At 35.1% G+C, this 19,275-nt stretch overlaps 1 protein-coding gene across 2 annotated transcripts in view; it reads right to left on the bottom strand.

Annotated features, from left to right (window-relative positions):
• STXBP4 (syntaxin binding protein 4) overlaps positions 1-19,275 on the bottom strand; it is a 190,298-nt gene that overhangs the window by 127,149 nt on the left and 43,874 nt on the right. For both annotated transcript variants that reach the window (XM_036835713.1, XM_036835714.1), the window contains 2 exons: positions 18,444-18,538; positions 190-286 (listed from right to left, as the gene is read on the bottom strand). In XM_036835713.1, the coding sequence (XP_036691608.1) occupies positions 190-286; positions 18,444-18,538 (192 nt within the window). The remainder of the gene's footprint in view (positions 1-189; positions 287-18,443; positions 18,539-19,275) is intronic.

Raw genomic sequence — 19,275 nt, 5'->3', positions numbered from 1 at the left:
TAAGAAAGTTCTCCTTACTGCTGACCCAGTAAAACGAATAATTCTATCTGAGTCTTTAGAATACTGATTAAGGAACTTAAAATAGATGTGGTTTTATTTTTCTTTCTCTCCTTCCAAAGAAGAGGCACTCAATGAATATGGGCCACAATAAGTTTCTGTGATGACACACATGATGAACCTAAATATTACCTCCAAAAGACACTGTCCCCTTTGGGTCTACTTGCACTTGCTGTCTCAGGGCTTGGTGTTGTTCCTTTGTGGGCTGAATACCAAGATAATTTAGAGCCTGGAAGGAAAAGGATTCATGTGAAGCAATTTTTCAAATCTCCAAAGAATAAAACTTTTCATTACAACTTTATTTTACAATCCAGTGAAAAGAATCAATATCAGGAACAGTGACCATGATCAAAGAAAGTCTGATGACTATTTATGGATTAATTTTCCATAAAATATTAGCTTCTTGATCTACCACCACCTCATTTTTTCCCCCAAGGCTAGCACTTTGGCCGATGCCAAATAGCATATCCCTAGAACCAAAATACAAACTATTTCTTAGTTTAAAATATGTGACGTGGCAGAAGAAAAACAGCAAGGAAATCCTAATAAATCCGATTTAACATTGATTTTTCTAAGTAGCACTCTAAAACACTGATATTTTGTTGCTATCTTGTATTTGAGACCAAAACTAAGGATGACAGGAATTGGGTGGAATACAAAAAATTCTAATTTTTGGCTTGTTCATGGGCAGGCTTACATAAATAATAAACTAAAAAGCTTTCTCTGGAACCCTCTTCTCTCTACCTTCTCTTTTTAGTACCCATAGCTAATTAAAATTTCAGAGCCTGCTAGTTGAATTTCAGTGTCCATTCTCTCCTTGTTCTTTAGTAACAGAACAAAAATCTTTAGCTAGAATCATTGTCATTCAGCTAAAAGATATTTCCCAGCCCACTCTGCAGCTTGATAAGGCCATATGACTATGAACTACCCAAGGAGACATAATGCGAGCTTGCAGGGAACTTCTGGTAAGTCTTTCAAAAGTGGGGTAGGTACTTCTTGTCCCTTTTCCTTCTCTCTTTGGTCTTAATTAAAAGAAAAAAAAAGATGAAAGAAGGAAGGAAAAGAAAGGAGGGAAGAAAGAAAAGATGGCTGGAATTTAAGTAGTCATCTTGGTTCATGAGCCACCTCAACAAAGATGGTGGAGCAGAAAGATACTTAAAAGCAGGTATAACCTCCATACCAGCCCTGGATTACTTTCTTTCAGGTTTCTTTTTGGTGTAAGAAGAATAAATTTCTAATGGAAACCACTGTTATTTTAGGTTCTCAGGTTATATATAGCAAAATCTAATCTTAACTAATGAATAAGGACTGACTAGATGCCCTATTATCAGATTCTGGTAAGAACATCAAAACTAAAATGTAGATAAAGGTTAATACTAGTAATTGTCCTTATATATTCCTTCCTCCTTTGAAATCTGTTCAGTCATCCATCACTTCATTTACCAAGTGTTTATTTAGTGCTTACTATTTGTTAGGCACTAAATTATACAAAGGGACACAAACAAGATATAGCCACTACCTCAAAGAGCTATGGTCTCTAGGGAGAGGATAACATGTAAATAAATGTAATTAGTGCAATATGTAATTTAATAGAAGTGTGTACAGGATGTACTGTGGCAAAACCAAACTGGTCAATGTATAGGTGGCTGGGCACAGTGAGAAAAGGAGACAGAAGGAAGGGAAAACATCAGGAAAGATTCCTTCAAAAGTGATTCTAGAGCATTTTAACCAAGCATCATCTGCCTGCCCTATCTACACAGTCATTGCCTTGCATAACATGGAATAATGATTCTTAACTTTTGATATTATATTCCTTCAGTCATAAAAAATGTTCCAAATACACCAAAAAAAAAGGAAAGAGAATAATACAAAGAACACCCATTTACTTCTTATCATCAAGTATATACTCATTAGTATTTGCTTGAAATTTATATGTATATATTTTTAAGAAATAAACATTATAGACTTTGTTGAAAGCTTTCTCCATTGTTTCTCAGCAGGAACCACTATCCTAAGGTTGGCATATCCTTCCTGTGCATGATTTGATGCCACTACTACATTTATCCCCTAATAACATGTACTCTTGTGCATTTATGATGTTACATGCATAGTATAATACAAAAGGATAACCTTACAAATTATTTTCATTTTTTACCTCAATGTTACAATTTCACAATTGCTCAATATTGTTAACTGCAAAACTAGTTCACTTATTTTAAATTTAAATGGTGTCTAACTGGATGAATGTATTATAATTTATTATCCATTCTCTCACTGATGGGCTTTTTATAATCACTCCACTCTGTTTTTTATAAAAAGACATTTTACACATCTCCTCATATAGATGTGTAAAAATTTCTCTACAGTACATCCCTAGAAGAGGAAATGCTGAGTCATAGGGAATATATACTGTCAAATTTCTTAGATATTATAAAATTGCTCTCCAAACTGGTTGTATCAATTTATGCACAGCACTAGTATATAAGCAGTTCTATTTTTCTACATTCTTAACAGCATTTTGCTGTTTTCACACTTTAATTTTTGTCAATATGTTGAATATGAAATAGTATGTTGTTTGTTAATTTGAATTCTCCTAACTACAAGTGAGATTTAGCTTCTTTTATATGTCTATTAGCAATGTTTTTGACATAAATTATTTAGCAATATGTTTTAAATTTTCATACGTAAAGTTTGAGGAAGTATTTTTTGTTAGTGATTCTTAATTTGGTGGCATTCTCCCAATTGTAAAAACCCAAAATGTCCCCAGACATTGCCAAATGTCCCCTGAGGCAAAAAAAACACATCCCTGCTTTTGAGAACCACTCCTCCAGAAACAAACACTATTAATCGACTGGTGTATAATTTTCCTGATTTCTTCTATGTATATAGCACCTGTATATGTAAAAAAATAAATTATATATCTTTTGCAAGAATTAAATTATACTATATACAGTGTTCTATGTCTTTTAAAAAATTATCAATATATAACAGCCTTCTATTTTGTACATTTTAGATATTTTGCACGCTTTTAAAACTTGTTATAATAGTACATTGAAGCTTAGTATTTAAGTATATTTACTTCAGATTTTGAATGTAACAAAACATTGCAAAAGCCCCTTCTGTACTTCTCACCAAGCATTTTATTATATATTTGAAATATACTAAAAACATACATGTAACAAATATATACATTTTCAAACATCCATGAATCCATTTAAGAATCACACAATTGGGCTTCCCTGGTGGCGCAGTGGTTGACAGTCTGCCTGCCAATGCAGGGGACACGGGTTCAAGCCCTGGTCTGGGAAGATCCCACATGCCGCGGAGCAACTAGGCCCGTGAGCCACAACTACTGAGCCTGTGCGTCTGGAGCCTGTGTTCCGCAACAAGAGAGGCCGTGATAGTGAGAGGCCCGCACACCGCGATGAAGAGTGGCCCCCGCTTGCCACAAATGGAGAAAGCCCTCGCACAGAAACGAAGACCCAACACAGCCAAAAATAAATAAATAAATTAATTAATTTTTTTAAAAAAGAAAAAAGTTTAAAAAAAAGAATCACACAATTGCTAACACTATTGATTTATGTAACATACTCCTCTCCTACTATACTAGAGGTAACCACTACTAAGGAACGATGTCATTGTCATTCCCATATTATTTATTTTAAAATGGTTTGTCACATACTATGTATCCTTAACATGTTATTTTGTTTTGCTGTTTTTTAGCTTCATTAAAATGTGACTGATAGTTTTCTAAAACTTGGTCTTTTTACCCTACAGGTGAAGGGTAAAAATCATCATTCATCCACGTGGTTATATGGTATTGTAACATTAATACATTCACGTTGACTGATCTAATATTTGATTAGATTAATATGCCACAATTTATTAATCCATCCTCCTCTAGATGAACATTGGGGTTTTCTGCTTAACAGCAATGAACATTCTTGTACACATCTACTACAGCACATGGGTAAAAATTTCTTTAGGGTAGGAAGAAATTCTAGGAATTTCTTCCTACCCTAGGAATAGTATTGACAGGTCTTTTTCTGATTTATTTCTAGGAGTTCTTCATATATTCTGGATACCAAAATTGTATATGTTATGTGCATTACAAATATTTTCTCCCACTTTTTGGCACAACTTCACTTTCTTACAATCTCTCTTTATGCAGTTTCTCATGGATAGTTCCCAAGTGTGCTTTTATATCATTACTTCATATTTTTATAAATATATGTGATGAATAGTTTTAAAAAATATTTTTATGTTTTAATTTTTATATAAATGGTACCATACTGTATATATCAATGTGACTTTTTATTAATAACAGATATACTGAGATATAATTCACAAAAAGTTCACTGTTTTAGTGTACAGTTAAGTGGCTTTTAGTACATTCACATAGTTGTACATCAATCACCTAATTCTAGAAAATTTTCATTACCCCCAAAAGAAACCCCATACCTATTAGCAGTCACTTGCTATTTTTCCCTATCCTGCCAGCCCCAGGCAACCACTAATCTATTTTCTGTCTATATGGATTTGACTATTCTGGGCATTTCATATAAATAGAATCATGTAATTTTTTGTGCCTAGCTCTTTTCACTTAGCTTAATGTTTCAAGGTTTGTCTATGTTACAGCATATATCAGAACTTCATTCCTTTTACGGCCCAATAATAGTCCATTGTATGTATGTATTACATTTTGTTTATCTTTCTTAAGTAAAAAAAGGTGAATCAAGAATAAAATTAGGAACAAGATATTATTATAAAAATACTAGGTAGAAAATAAATTAGAAACTCAGTGGTTATGTGACTGAAATAGCAGGTGACTGCAAAGAAAGACAGTGAATTAGAAAAACAATGCATCACTAAAGCTAAAATACTGGGCAAAAAGAAGCATGTAAGTTCGGAAGAGGCTAATCAGAGTTAAAGTATTATAAGCACCTTGTATATTTGAAAGAAGGGTAAAGATTCTGATTAACTTTAGACTAAATTAAAGATGAATGTTAAAATTTTAAGGTAATCACTAAAAGATTAGCAAGAGAAGGTACAAATTCTAAATAAGACGGGGGAGAAAAAAAATAAAATGCAAAAACCACCAACCAAAAAATCAAATATAATCAAACCAAAAAAATATAGTAAACATGGGGTAAAAAAGGGATTAAAAACAAGAACAAAGAAAAAAAATTTTAAATAAGATGGTAGAAAGAACTCAAAATGCATTATAATTAGACTAAATGTAAAGAATGTGGAGCAGTGGGAACTCTTGCATAAGACTAGTAGGAATGAAAATTGGTAGAATTACTTTAGAAAACAATACACCAATCGAACAATTATTTTCTGAGCATATACTATGAGCCAAACATTTTTCCAGGAGATGAAGAAACAGAAGGAAAATTTTAACAATACCTTAAGTTAGGTTGAAGGTAAATAAACTCTTTGACCTTATTAATATTTTAGTAATCAACTTTTAAAAAGCATATAAATGATACTCAACATTTGGAATAGAGTTACCTCTTGGGGAAAGAGGTATATACAATCAAGAAGAAAGACACAGGCAATGTCAAAGATTCTCATTCTTAGCTGGGTGGTGGAGTATATGTGTATTTGTTTTATTAATCTTTAAACTCTACACATAAAATATAATCATTCTTGCATATGATTAATATTCTCATATAAAGAAATAAAATAGAAATATTTTATAAAGAAATAAAAACAGGGACTTCCCAGGTGGCACAGTGGTTAAGAATCCGCCTGCCAATGCAGGGGACACGGGTTCGAGCCCTGGTCCAGGAAGATCCCACATGCCGTGGAGCAACTAAGCCTGTGCACCACAATTACTGAGCCTGCACTCTAGAGCCCACGAGCCACAACTACTGAGCCCACGTGCCACAACTACTGAAGTCCGTGTGCCTAGAGTCCATGCTCTGCAACAAGAGAAACCACCACAATGAGAAGCCCGTGCACCACAACGAAGAGTAGCCCCCACTCGCCACAACTCGAGAAAGCTTGCATGCAGCAGCAAAGACCCAACACAGCCAAAAATAAAAAAATAAAAAAATAAAAATAAAGTTTCCTTTAAAAAAAAAAGAAATAAAAACAATTTTACAAAAATAATGCAAACAAAAGACCTATCACAGAAGGTACTCAATATACAGTGATTCTTATTGTATTAAGTAATAATAAAATTGCAAAATGCAATTAACTACCGTGTAAATTTTTCCTGAGCTAAACTTAGTAACAGATGGAAGTTTTGTTGAAAGAAAAATTTACAAGAATACAGCATGTCAGTGACATAAGCTCATAAATTTAAATTGAAAGTAATTTGATGGGAGATGAAAATGGCAGAGTAAGAGGACATGGAGCTCACCTTTCCCCACAAACACATAAAAAATACATCGACATATGGAAAAATTCGCATGGAAAACTAACTGGAAACTGGTAGAAGGACTCCTGTACAACCAAGGCTGAAAGAAAGATATGCCGTACCTGTATAGAATGGGAAGAAAAGTGATTGGGTTGGGACCTGTGTGCATGGGAGGGAACTCAGAGGAAAGGGGGGATCACATGCGTGGATATTCATCCTGGGGTGTGAGTGGGTTGAGCCACAGACTGGGCGTCCCAGTCCTGGGGTGCTATGTAAAGGAGACAAGCTCCCTTGGCCACTTGGAGAACTGCTGGAACAGATAGAAAGGCTGGAGAAGCCTAGACTCACTCATGAGGAGTGGGTGGGTGCTAGCCTGCCCCCAGGCAGGGTGGAGAGAGGTCTGCCCTAGCAGCTGCCACCTTGCCATTCTTCCCAGTCCAAGCAAAGAGAACACCTCACTCACTCTCCACCACAGCATGGCACTGGATCTAGGGCAACCAGGACCTGGGAGAAGACTTGACTTAGGGATGCAGAGGCAACCTGGGGGCATGGGGTGTAGCCCAGATAGGGCAGCAGTAGCCATTGTTGGTGCTTACTCAAGAGATGCCTCAGAAGCAGCCCAGATTTCTTATAGCAGCGTGGTGGCCAGATTTCCTGTGACTGCCTCGCTAAGTGTGCCAGCCCAAGCTGAGCAAACACTCCAGCCCCACTAACTCCATGCCACCGTACAACACTAGATCTCAGGTGACCACAGCCAGGGAAAAGATGCGACCACGGATTGCATCTGAGTGAAGCTGTAGATGCCTACACAGGCAGAGTATCAGACCTCTGTGAGCACACAGGCCCCACTTGCTTCAGGACTCCCCTCCTTTGGGGCAAAGGCCCCAGTGCAGGGAGAAGGAAAAACACATACTTAAAGGGAACAGAGCCAGCTCTAGCCCGACCCTCAGGGATTCTACTCCAGCAACTTGGGAGCAAATCCTGCCCCTGACAGGGTGGTGACAGCCAGTGAGCAGAGAAGCCCCACCTCACACCCTGCACAGACTTTAGCTCCTCCATCACCAGCCACAGGCCCTACCAAGGTGACAGCTGCCAGAACACCCTGAGGAAAGACGTGACTGGCATCCACATCAAATCCAGCCCTTCCATTAAAGGCACTGGGCACACGCAGTCAGCACAGCGATGCTCTCAAATAAGAACATGCCCTCAAGACCACAATGGATAACTGTTACACCAAAATTCCTAGAGACAGAGAAAGTTAACTAAAATGAAAAGGCAGAGGAACTACTCTTAATTGAAAGAGTAAGAGAAAACCCCTGAAAAAATAAAATGAAACAGAAATAAATAATTTACCAGATAAAGAGTTCAAAACATTGCTAACTGAATTAGGGAAAAGAATCGATCTAAACACAGATCATCTTAACAGGAACTAGAAAACATAAAAAAGACCCAATTGAGGGAATTCCCTGGTGGTCCAGGGGTTACAACTCTGTGCTTTCACTGTCGAGGGTGCAGGTCCAATCCCTGGTGTGGGAACTAAGATCCCACAAGCTGCGTGGCTTGGCCAAAAAAGAAAAAGAGACCCAATCGAAAATAGATAATTAAATATCTGAAATAAAAAACACCCTGAATACCCTAGAAGGAACAAATGGCAAACTAAATGACACAGAAGAACGCATGCATGAGCTGAAAGATAAAATAATGGAAATCATCCAATCAGAACAGCAGTCAGAAAGGCAAATAAAAAAAAAAAAAAGTAAAAGTAACATATGGCATCTCTGGGATAGCATGAAATGTACCAATATTCACATTATAGGAGTTCCAGAAGGAGAAGATAAAGAGGAAGGGTATCAAAAATGTATTTGAAGAAATTATGGCTGTAAAATTTCCCAAACTGAAAGAAGGAAACAGATATCTAGGCACAAGAGGCACAGAGATTCAAAAACAAGATGAACCCAAACACACCCACACTAAAATATATCATAATTAAAACAACAAAAGTTGAAGAGAGAATTCTAAAAGCAGCAAGAGAAAAAGAAAGTCATAAAGAAGGGAATCCCCATAAGGCTATCAGTTGGATCTCCCTGTAGAAACTTTGCAGGCCAGAAAGGAGTGGCATGATATATTCAAAGTGCTGAAAGGGAAAACTCTGCAACCTAGGAGACTCTACCGAGCAATATTATCATTTAGAACAGGAGAGAGAACTTTTCAGACAAGCAAAAACTAAAAGAATTCAGCAATACCAGATCTACCCTAAAATAAATCCTGAAGGATCTTTTCTAAATGGAAGCGAAATAAGAATCTATAGGAAAGGGTAAATCCCACTAGAAAAGACAGATATATATTAAGGATTGAAGATTACTTAAATAAGTAGATTAAAAGACAAAAAATTGTAAAAGAAACTCTGACTACAATAAACAGTTAAGGGATAAGCATTAAGATGTAAAATATGACATCAAAAACACAAAACATGGGGGAGGGGAGTAAAAAATGTATATCTTTTAAAATGTGTTTGAATTGAAATGACTATCAGTTTAAATGAAGTACATATAATTATGGATCAACATATATGAACCCCATTATAACCAGAAATCAAAAATTTACAAAAGATATACAAAAAATAAAAAGAAAGGAAACCAAGCATACTACTAAAGAAAATCATCAAACCACAATGGGAGAAACAAAAAGAAGAAATGAACAGAGAAGAACTACAAAAACAACTGGAAAACAAGTAATAAGATGGCAATAAGTACTTACTTATCAATAATTACTGTAAATGTCAGGGGAATAAACACTCCAATCAAAAGACATAGGGTGGGGACTTCCCTGGTGGCTCAGTGGTTAAGAATCCATCTGCCAATGCAGGGGACACAGGTTCGAGCCCTGGTCCAGGAAGATCCCACATGCCGTGGAGCAACTAATCCTGTGCACCACAACTACTGAGCCTGTGCTCTAGAAACCGTGAGCCACAACTACTGAGCCCGTGCATCACAACTACTGGAGCCCATGCTCCACAACAAGAGAAGCCACCGCAATGGGAAGCCCGTGCATCGCGACGAAGAGTAGCCACTCGCCGCAACTAGAGAGCGCCCACATGCAGCAATGAAGAGCCAACGCAGCCAAAAATAAATAAATAAATAAGTAAATTTATTTTTTAAAAAAGGACATAGGCTGGCTGATTGGATTAAAAAAAACAAAACCCTTCAATATGTTGCCTACCAAAAGACACACTTCAGGGCTAAAGAGACATACAGACTGAAAGTGAGAGGATGAAAGAAAGCTATTTCATGTAAATGAAAATGACAAGAAAGTGAGGTAACAATATGTGTATCAGACAAAATAGACTTTAAAACAAAGGCTATAACAAAAGACAAACAAGGACATTATATAATAATAAAGGGATCAGTATAAGAAGAGGACATTACAATCATTAACATAAGCACCCTATAACAGGAGGACCTAAATATATAAAGCAAATACTAACAGACATAAAGGGAGAAATTGACAATAATACAATAACAGTAGGAGACTTTAACACCCCACTGACATCAATGGACAAATCATGCAGACAGAAAATCAATAAGGCAATAAGGTCCTAAATGATACAATAGAGTTGGATTTAATCAATATCTACTGCATACTCCGCAAAAAGCAGAATACACATTCTTTTCAAGCACACAGCAATGTTCTCTATGATAGACCACATACTGGAACACAAAACAAGTCCCAACAAATTTAGAGGTAAAAATTATATCAAGCACCTTTTCTGATCACAATGGTCTGAAACTAGGAATCAACCACAGAAAGAAAAAAAGTGAAAAGAACAAACACGTGGAGAGTAAACAACATGTTATTAAAAAAACCAATGGGTCAATGATGTAATCAAAGAAGAAATCAGAAAATACCTTGAGACAAATAAAAATGAAAACACAACTTTACAAAATCTTTGGGATGTAGAAAAAGCAGTTCTAAGAAGAAAGTTCATAGTGATACAGGCCTTCCTCAAGAAACAAGAAAAATCTCAAACAAACAACCTAACCTACCATCTGCAAGAATTAGAAAAAGAATAAACAAAGCCAAAGTCAGAAGAAGGAAGGAAATAATAAAGATCACAGAGGAAATAAAATAGAGATCAAAAAGACAATAGAAAAGGTCAATAAAACCAAGAGCTGGTTTTTTTAAAAGGATAAACAAAATTGACAAACCTCTACTTAGGCACCAAGAAGAAAAGAGAGGACCCAAATAAACAAATAAAGAAATCAAAGAGGGGTAATAACAACTGATATCACAGAAATACAAAAAATCATAAGAGAATACTATGTACAGTTATATGCCAACAAATTGGACAATCTAGAAGAAATGGACAAATTTCTAGAAACATACATCCTGCCAAGACTGAGTCAAGAAGAAACAGACAATTTGAATGAACAATCACTAGAAGTGAAATAGAATCTGTAATAAAATAACTCCCTGCAAACAAGTCCAGGACCAAGCAGCTTCACTAGGGAATTCTACCAAAACATATAAAGAACTTATACCTATCCTTCTCAAACTATTCCAAAAAAATTGAAGGGGAGGGAGCACTGCCATATTCATTCTAGGAGGCCACTATTACACTGATACCAAAACCAGACAAAGACACCACAAGAAAAAGAAAATTACATGTCAATATCTTTGATGACTATAGATGCAAAAGTCCTCAAAAATATATTAGCAAACCGAATCCAGCAATACATAAAAAGGATTATACACCATGATTAAGTTGGATTCATTCCAGGGGCACAAGGATGGTTCAACATATGCAAATCAATCAATGTGATACACCACATTAACAAAAGGAAAGACAAAAACCACATGATCATCTCAAAAGATGCAGAAAAAGCATTTGACAAAATACAACATGCATTCATGATAAAAACTCTTGCCAAAGTGGGAATAGAGGGAACATATCTGAACATAATACAGGCCATTTACAAGAAACCCACAGCCAACATAATACTCACTGGTGAAAAGCTGTAGGCCTTCCCACTAAATTCAGGAACATGACAAGAATGCCCACTCTCACCACTTCTACTTAACATAGTATTAAAAGTCCTAGCCACAGCTATCAGACCAGAAAGAGAAATAAAAATTATCCAAATTGAAAGTGAAAAGGTAAAACTGTCACTATTTGCAGATGACATGATACTCCATAGTGAGAGCCCTAAGGTCTCCACAGAAAACTATTAGAACTAATAAATGATTTCAACAAGGTAGCAGGATAAAAGATTAATATACATAATTCTGCTGTGGTCTATAAACTAATAATGAAATATCAGAAACAGAAAGTAAAAAAAAACCCTCTTTAAAATCACATCAAAAAGAATAAAATACCTAGGAATAAACCTAACCACGGAGGTGAAAGACATATACTCTGAAAACGATAAAACAATGATGAAGAAATTGAAGCTGATATAAAGAAGTGGAAACATATCTTGTGCTCTTGGACTGGAAGAATTAATATTGTTAAAATGGCCATTCTATCCAAAGCAATCTACAAATTTAATTCAATCTCTATCAAAATACCAGAACATTTTTTACAGAGCTAGAACAAACAATCATAAAATTCATATGGAACCATGAAAGACCCCAAACTGCCAAAACGACCTTGCAAACAAAGAACAAAGCTGAAGGTATAACTCTTCCAGACATCAGACTATACTAAAAAGCTATAGTAATCAAAACAGTGTGGTACTGACACAAAAGCAGACACATATATCAATGATATAGAACAGACAGCCCAGAAATAAACCCACGCACTTATGGTCAATTAATCTACAAAAAAGGAGACAACAATACACAATGGAGAAAAGACCATCTCTTCAATAAGTGGTGCTGGGAAAACTGGACAGTCACACGTAAAACAATGAGATTAGAACATTCCATCACACCATATACAAAAATAAACTCAAAATGGTTTAAAGACCTAAATGTAAGAACAGAAACCGTAAAACTCCTAGAAGAGAACATACGCAGAACACTCTTTGACATAAATTGTAATAGCAATATTCTTTTAGATCAGTATCCTAAGGCAAAAGAAATAAAAGCAAAAATAAACAAATGCAACTTAATTAAACTTAAAAGCTTTTGTAAAGCAAAGGAAACGATCAACAAAATGAAAAAACAACCTATGGGATGGGAGAAAATATTTGCAAATAATGCAACCGAAAAGGGGTTAATATCTCAAATATACAAAGCGCTCACAAACTCAATATCGAAAAACAAACAACCCAATCAAAAAATGGGCAGAACACCGGAATAGCCACTTCTCCAAAGAAGACATACAGATGGCCAACAGGCACATGAAAAGATACTCAGCAATACTAATTATAAGAAAAATGCAAATCAAAACAACAAGATATGACCTCACTCCTGTCAGAATGGCTATCATCAAAAAAGCCTACAGATAACAAATGTTGGCAAGGATATGGAGAAGAGGGAACCCTTTTACACTGTTGAAAGGAATGTAAATTGGTGCAGCCACTGTGGAAAACAGTAAAAAGGTTCCTCAAAAAACTAAAAATAGAACTACCATATGATCCAGAAATTCCACTCCTGGGTATCTATCTGGAAAAAATGAAAACACTAATTTGAAAAGATACATGCAACCCAATGTTCATATCAGCACTATTTATAATAGCCAGGACATGCAAGAAACCCAAGTGCCATCAAGAGATGACTGGATTGACTGTTTGCAGATGACATGATACTATACATAGAGAATCCTGAAGATGCTACCAGAAAACTACTAGAGCTAATCAATGAATTTGGTAAAGTAGCAAGATTCAAAATTAATGCACAGAAATCTCTTGCATTCCTATACATTAATGATGAAAAATCTGAGAGAGAAATTAAGGAAACACACTCCCATTTACTATTCCAACAAAAAGAATAAAATACCTAGGAATAAACCTACCCAAGGAGACAAAAGACCTGTATGCAGAAAACTATAAGACACTGATGAAAGAAATTAAAGATGATACAAATAGATGGAGAGATATACCATGTTCTTGGATTGGAAGAATCAACATTGTGAAAATGACTATACTACCCAAAGCAATCTACAGATTCAATGCAATCCCCATCAAACTACCAATGACATTCTTCACAGAACTAGAACAAAAAATTTCACAATTTGTATGGAGACACAAAAGACCATGAATAGTCAAAGCAATCTTGAGAAAGAAAAACGGAGCTGGAGGCATCAGACTCCTGGACTTCAGACTATACTACAAAGCTACAGTAATCAAGACAGTATGGTACTGGCACAAAAACAGAAATATAGATCAACGGAACAGGATAGAAAGCTCAGAGATAAACCCACGCACATATGGTCACCTTATCTTTGATAAAGGAGGCAAGAGTATACAGTGGAGAAAAGACAGCCTCTTCAATAAGTGGTGCTGGGAAAACTGGACAGCTACATGCAAAAGAATGAAACTAGAACACTCCCTAACACCATACACAAAAATAAACTCAAAATGGATTAAAGACCTAAATGTAAGGCCAGACACTATAAAACTCTTAGAGGGAAACATAGGCAGAACACTCTATGACATAAATCACAGCAAGATCCTTTTTGACCCAGCTCCTAGAGAAATGGAAATAAAAACACAAATAAACAAATGGGACCTAATGAAACTTAAAAGCTTTTGCACAGCAAAGCAAACCATAAACAAGACGAAAAGACAACCCTCAGAATGGGAGAAAATATTTGCAAATGAAACAACTGACAAAGGATTAATCTCCGAAATATACAAGCAGCCCATGAAGTTCAATATCAAAAAAACAAACAACCCAATCCAAAAACGGGCAGAAGACCTCAACAGACATTTCTCCAAAGAAGATATACAGATTGCCAACAGACACATGAAAGGATGCTCAACAGCACTAATCATTAGAGAAATGCAAATCAAAACTACAATGAGCTATCACCTCACACCAGTCAGAATGGCCATTATCAAAAAATCTACAAACAATAAATGCTGGAGAGGGTGTGGAGAAAAGGGAACCCTCTTGCACTGTTGGTGGGAATGTAAATTGATACAGCCACTATGGAGAACAGTATGGAGGTTCCTTAAAAAACGAAAAATAGAGCTAACATATGACCCAGCAATCCCACTACTGGACATATACCCTGAGAAAACCATAATTCAAAAAGAGTCATGTACCACAATGTTCATTGCAGCACTATTTACAATAACCAGGACGTGGAAGCAATCTAAATGTCCATCGACAGATGAATGGACAAAGAAGATGTGGCACATATATATACAATGGAATATTAGCCTAAAAAAAAAGAAATTGAGTTATTTGTAGTGAGGTGGATGGACCTAGAGACTGTCATACAGAGTGAAGTAAGTCAGAAAGAGATAAACAAATACCGTATGCTAACACATATATATAGAATCTAAAAAAAAAAAAGGTCATGAAGAACCTAGAGGCAGGACAGGAATAAAGACGCAGACATAGAGAATGGACTTAGGGACACGGGGAGGGGGAATGGTAAGTTGGGACGAAGTGAGAGAGTGGCATCGACATATATACACTACCAAATGTAAAATAGATAGTTAGTGGGAAGCAGCTGCATAGCACAGGGAGATCAGCTCGGTGCTTTGTGACCACCTAGAGGGGTGGGATAGGCAGGGTGGGAGGGAGGGAGATGCAAGAGGGAGGGGATATGGGGATATAAGTATACATATAGCTGATTCACTTTGTTATACAGCAGAAACTAACACAACAATGTAAAGCAATTATACTCCAATAAAGATGTTAAAAATAAAAAAAGGAGAGATGACTGGATTAAGAAGATGTGTGTTTGTGTGATTGCGTGTGTGAATGTATATATAATGGAATACCACTCAGCCATAAAAAAGAATGAAATTCTGCCATTTGCAGCAACATGGATTGACCTAGAGAATATGTTTAGTGAAATAAGTCAAAGACAAATATTATGTGATATCACTTACATGTGCAATCTAAAACACAGTACAAATGAAGGTATTTGCAAAACAGAAACAGTCACAGGTGTAGAAAACAAACTTATGGTTACCAAAGAAGAGCAGGAAGGGAGGGTAGGGACAAATTTCAGGTATGGGATTAATAGATATAAACTACTATATATAAAATAGATAAGCAACAAAGATTTACTGTACAGCACAAGGAATTATAGCCATTATCTTGTAATAACCTATAATGGAGTATAACCTGCAAAAATACTGAATCACTATGCTGTACACCTGAAACTAATATAATACTGTAAATTGACTATACTTCAATAAAAAAAATAAAGTGGAGGTAATTTATTTTCGATTAAAAAGAGGTTCCAATAATTTCTTGTATAACTAATGTCATCTTTTCACCATAAACAAAAATGCAAATTTGTTAATTGGACAAATAAATGTGCTTAACTTTTTCTGATATCTAAATGATGAATCTAAAAAATGTCACTTCCTTATAATATTAGTCACCTACTTCCCAACCTAATACAAAGAACACCTCATTAACTACATTCAGACATTGGGTATACCATTGCTCACTACAGCCTTCTTCAAATGTAACATAAATGGCAAGAGGTAAAGTAAATATCAGCGAAATGGCATCTATATCCCAAAGCATCTTTCTCAGATACAAAAACATAGATAGCGAGAAGGTGCAGTAATTCTCCGTCTTCAAGCCAACTAAAAAAAATATCCCTATTTGCTATGTTTACCATACCTACTTATAAGTTTAACAGTGGGATCAAAGGAGACACACAGTATTAGTTCGGTGCTAGAAATTACTTTCCAGTATATCCTGATACAAAAGTGTCTACCTCGACTACTAAAACATGAAAGATTTCATGAAGTCAATGCCCCACAAACATACATCTTGACAGGTAATTTCCTTCATCAAATTCTAACCTCTCTGCCTTTCTTAAAAATTGTACTGTGTTGGCTAATGACTTAATAACCACATAATCAGTCAACACCTTTTCCTTGTGTGAACCCTTTTATATCACCAATTTCCTAGATACTATATGCAATATACTTATAGGCGATAAAGTAAAAAAATATAATTTTATTACATTTTAAATATTTGAACATATTGGCCTTATCTATTACTAAACAGGAAATGTGTTAAAAATGTAATGGACAATAAAGTTGAATTTGTCTACACAGTAGCAACTAAAATAGAAGGATCTATTTCAAATTAAAGTGATACAGATATTATTACATTAATATGTAACTATTCAAAAAAGTAAGAGTAGCTTAGGCAATGTATGGGTGGATAGAAGCTAATATGGATTTTAGAAAAAAATTTTTATTAAGTGAAATTTAGTTTCAAACTCTGAAAACAGAGAATGCTCTACTAAATATAGTCACTAAAAATATTTAGAATAAAAGCAGGGAAGCTGAATTTACACAGAATGTAGGTATCCTTTGCTGTAAAACTGCCATTTTATGTTTCTACAAAAATCAATTTGCTAAGGCTCAAAGGAGGACCAAAAGTGGAATACTCAATATGCAAGCAGTTCATATTTCTCAGAATCAATATAAATTTAGATGATTTTCATATCTCTAAGAAAATTAATCAGATTTTAAAAATATCATGTGCTAGGAAAATTTAAACTGAGTCAAAGAATAAAGACTGCCAGGTAAAGTCATTAGCTGAATAGTTTTCTCCTTATCCAGAGGAATGGTTAGTATTAAATCTTGGATGTTCAAAAATGTATACTACAGCAATATCATTAAAAAACAGTAATTATTCATTTTTAGATATTAATAGATATGTTTTTAAACCTCAAACATTCTATTTTTGGAAAATGTTATTATTAACTGATTGTAAAACTTGCTATTATCCAGAACTTACATTTCAGCCACAAATAAAAAGAAAGTAAAACATAGGGAAAGATACTCAGGATTTCGAAGATATGAAGGAGACATCTCAAGTACCTAATTAATAAGACAATTTTATAAAGCACAAACCAGGTGTTTAAATGGTGGTAGGTACACAGAGATTGTAAGCTTGGACTTACTGATAAAACAAAACACAGAAGATTACAGGATACTGCAAAATAATGTTCAGTGCTACAGATGTGCAAAATATGGCAATATTGGCCTGAACTATAAAAGTTAGCAAGGAGCTGTACAAAGGAGTTGGAATTGAGTCAGAATTTGAACAAAGAGTAAGATTCAAACTGGCACTGAAAAGGGTATTACTATAGGACCATGCAAAGGTCTGAATATGTGAATGAATGGTAATGCATATTTATTCCAGCTATGCATTCTCATACTGTTCCTAAAAGTGTAAAAAATCATTATCCACAAAAACTGACAGGAAAGTAGAGGCTGTGAACCTTCAGCACTATATCCATTTTCATATTAAAAAAAAAAAAAATCACACATTTTTGCTGTCATCTTCCAGGTAGCCTGAGAGGAAAAGTTTTAAAATCCTTTTCTGCTTATAATTTTTCTTTTTTAATCATTTTATGTTTCTTTTATATACAGAAACTCTCAATATAATACTATTTGGTACATTGCTACCATCTTCTTTATATCTAGCAGGCTTCTATTTTGTTCTTTAGGATTTAGTTTCCATTCACTTTTTAAACAATTGAGTAATAGAATATTACTTCCTTGCACTTATTGCCATTACGTATTTGAAGTCTACTACACTTTGTCATAATTTATCCCATGTTTCCTTTGATTCTATATTGTAAAACAACACATTTGTCTCATTCCTACACAGGAGGAAACTGATTAATTTGAAGGTCAATTTAGTTATAAAAGGTTTTATTTCTATTTTGTACTACGGAACCACCATGAACTACCCAAATTAAACATGAATTAAACAGTTTAAACCCAAACTGCCATTCATTTAACTGTAAATCGATAACTCTTCAAGAAACTAATGGCTCCAATCCCTTATCCTCACGAAGAATGAGAATACTTCCTTGCTGTTGTTTTATGGAAGAAAAATGAAAATTTCAAGTATTTACCATTTCCAGTTTCTCTACTTTAAGGCGAACAGAGGGATTTAGGGAAATCTTCTTTCCTTGTGGTCCATAATTATCAGTCAACGCAGGGGCAATATCTACGAGACAACAGGGTACACGTTAATTGGAAATTTAATTGGAATAGAACTTCTCATTTGACAGGATGTGTTCTGGGCTCCTGAGGTTCAAAAAGAATTCTGGCTAATCACTTGACAGTTTTCACTTTTGTTTTCATGATTTTTTGTTCTTTAAATCTAAAATGTATTATATAAACCAGCTTCACTTAAGCCTTAAAAGACATGATATAAAAAGAGTGGCCAATTATGCATTAAGTCCCACAGAAATATTAATACAACAAACATACATCCCACCACTCACCTTGTCATCACAACGGCTTACTAATTGCAAAATAAAAAGTCTTTTTTTTTCTTCCAAAATAAGGAAAATCATATTAGAAATTTTAAAAGGTCATGATTTTTCTCTGGCAAAAGTGGTTTTGCTCCATGAGTTCTGGAGGTACTATGGAAAAACTCACAAATGCAAACTGTTTCAAGTTTGCACATAAAGTACGATATAGGCTCAGAGCTTCTTGAACTAAAAATCCTATTTCTTATTTTACATAAGTTATATTCCAAGTAGCATAAATGGATTCTCAAGAGTTGAGTGTCATACACCTCTCACCCATTCTCTAACGCCTTCTCAGTCTACCCTGATTATTTAGACGAGTTTTGTCCTTGTTGCGTGAGTAAAAAACGAGTGTCACAAGTGACTAGAACTTGAAAAATTATTTGCCTTAATATGCCAAAGTTTCTCAAACAAATTCCTGCAATTCATG

The sequence above is a fragment of the Balaenoptera musculus genome, chromosome 20 (assembly GCF_009873245.2).
Source record: "Balaenoptera musculus isolate JJ_BM4_2016_0621 chromosome 20, mBalMus1.pri.v3, whole genome shotgun sequence".
Lineage (NCBI taxonomy): Eukaryota > Metazoa > Chordata > Mammalia > Artiodactyla > Balaenopteridae > Balaenoptera > Balaenoptera musculus.
The sequence above is the reverse complement of the archived record's forward strand: the minus strand, read 5'-3'. Positions and strand labels throughout refer to the sequence as shown.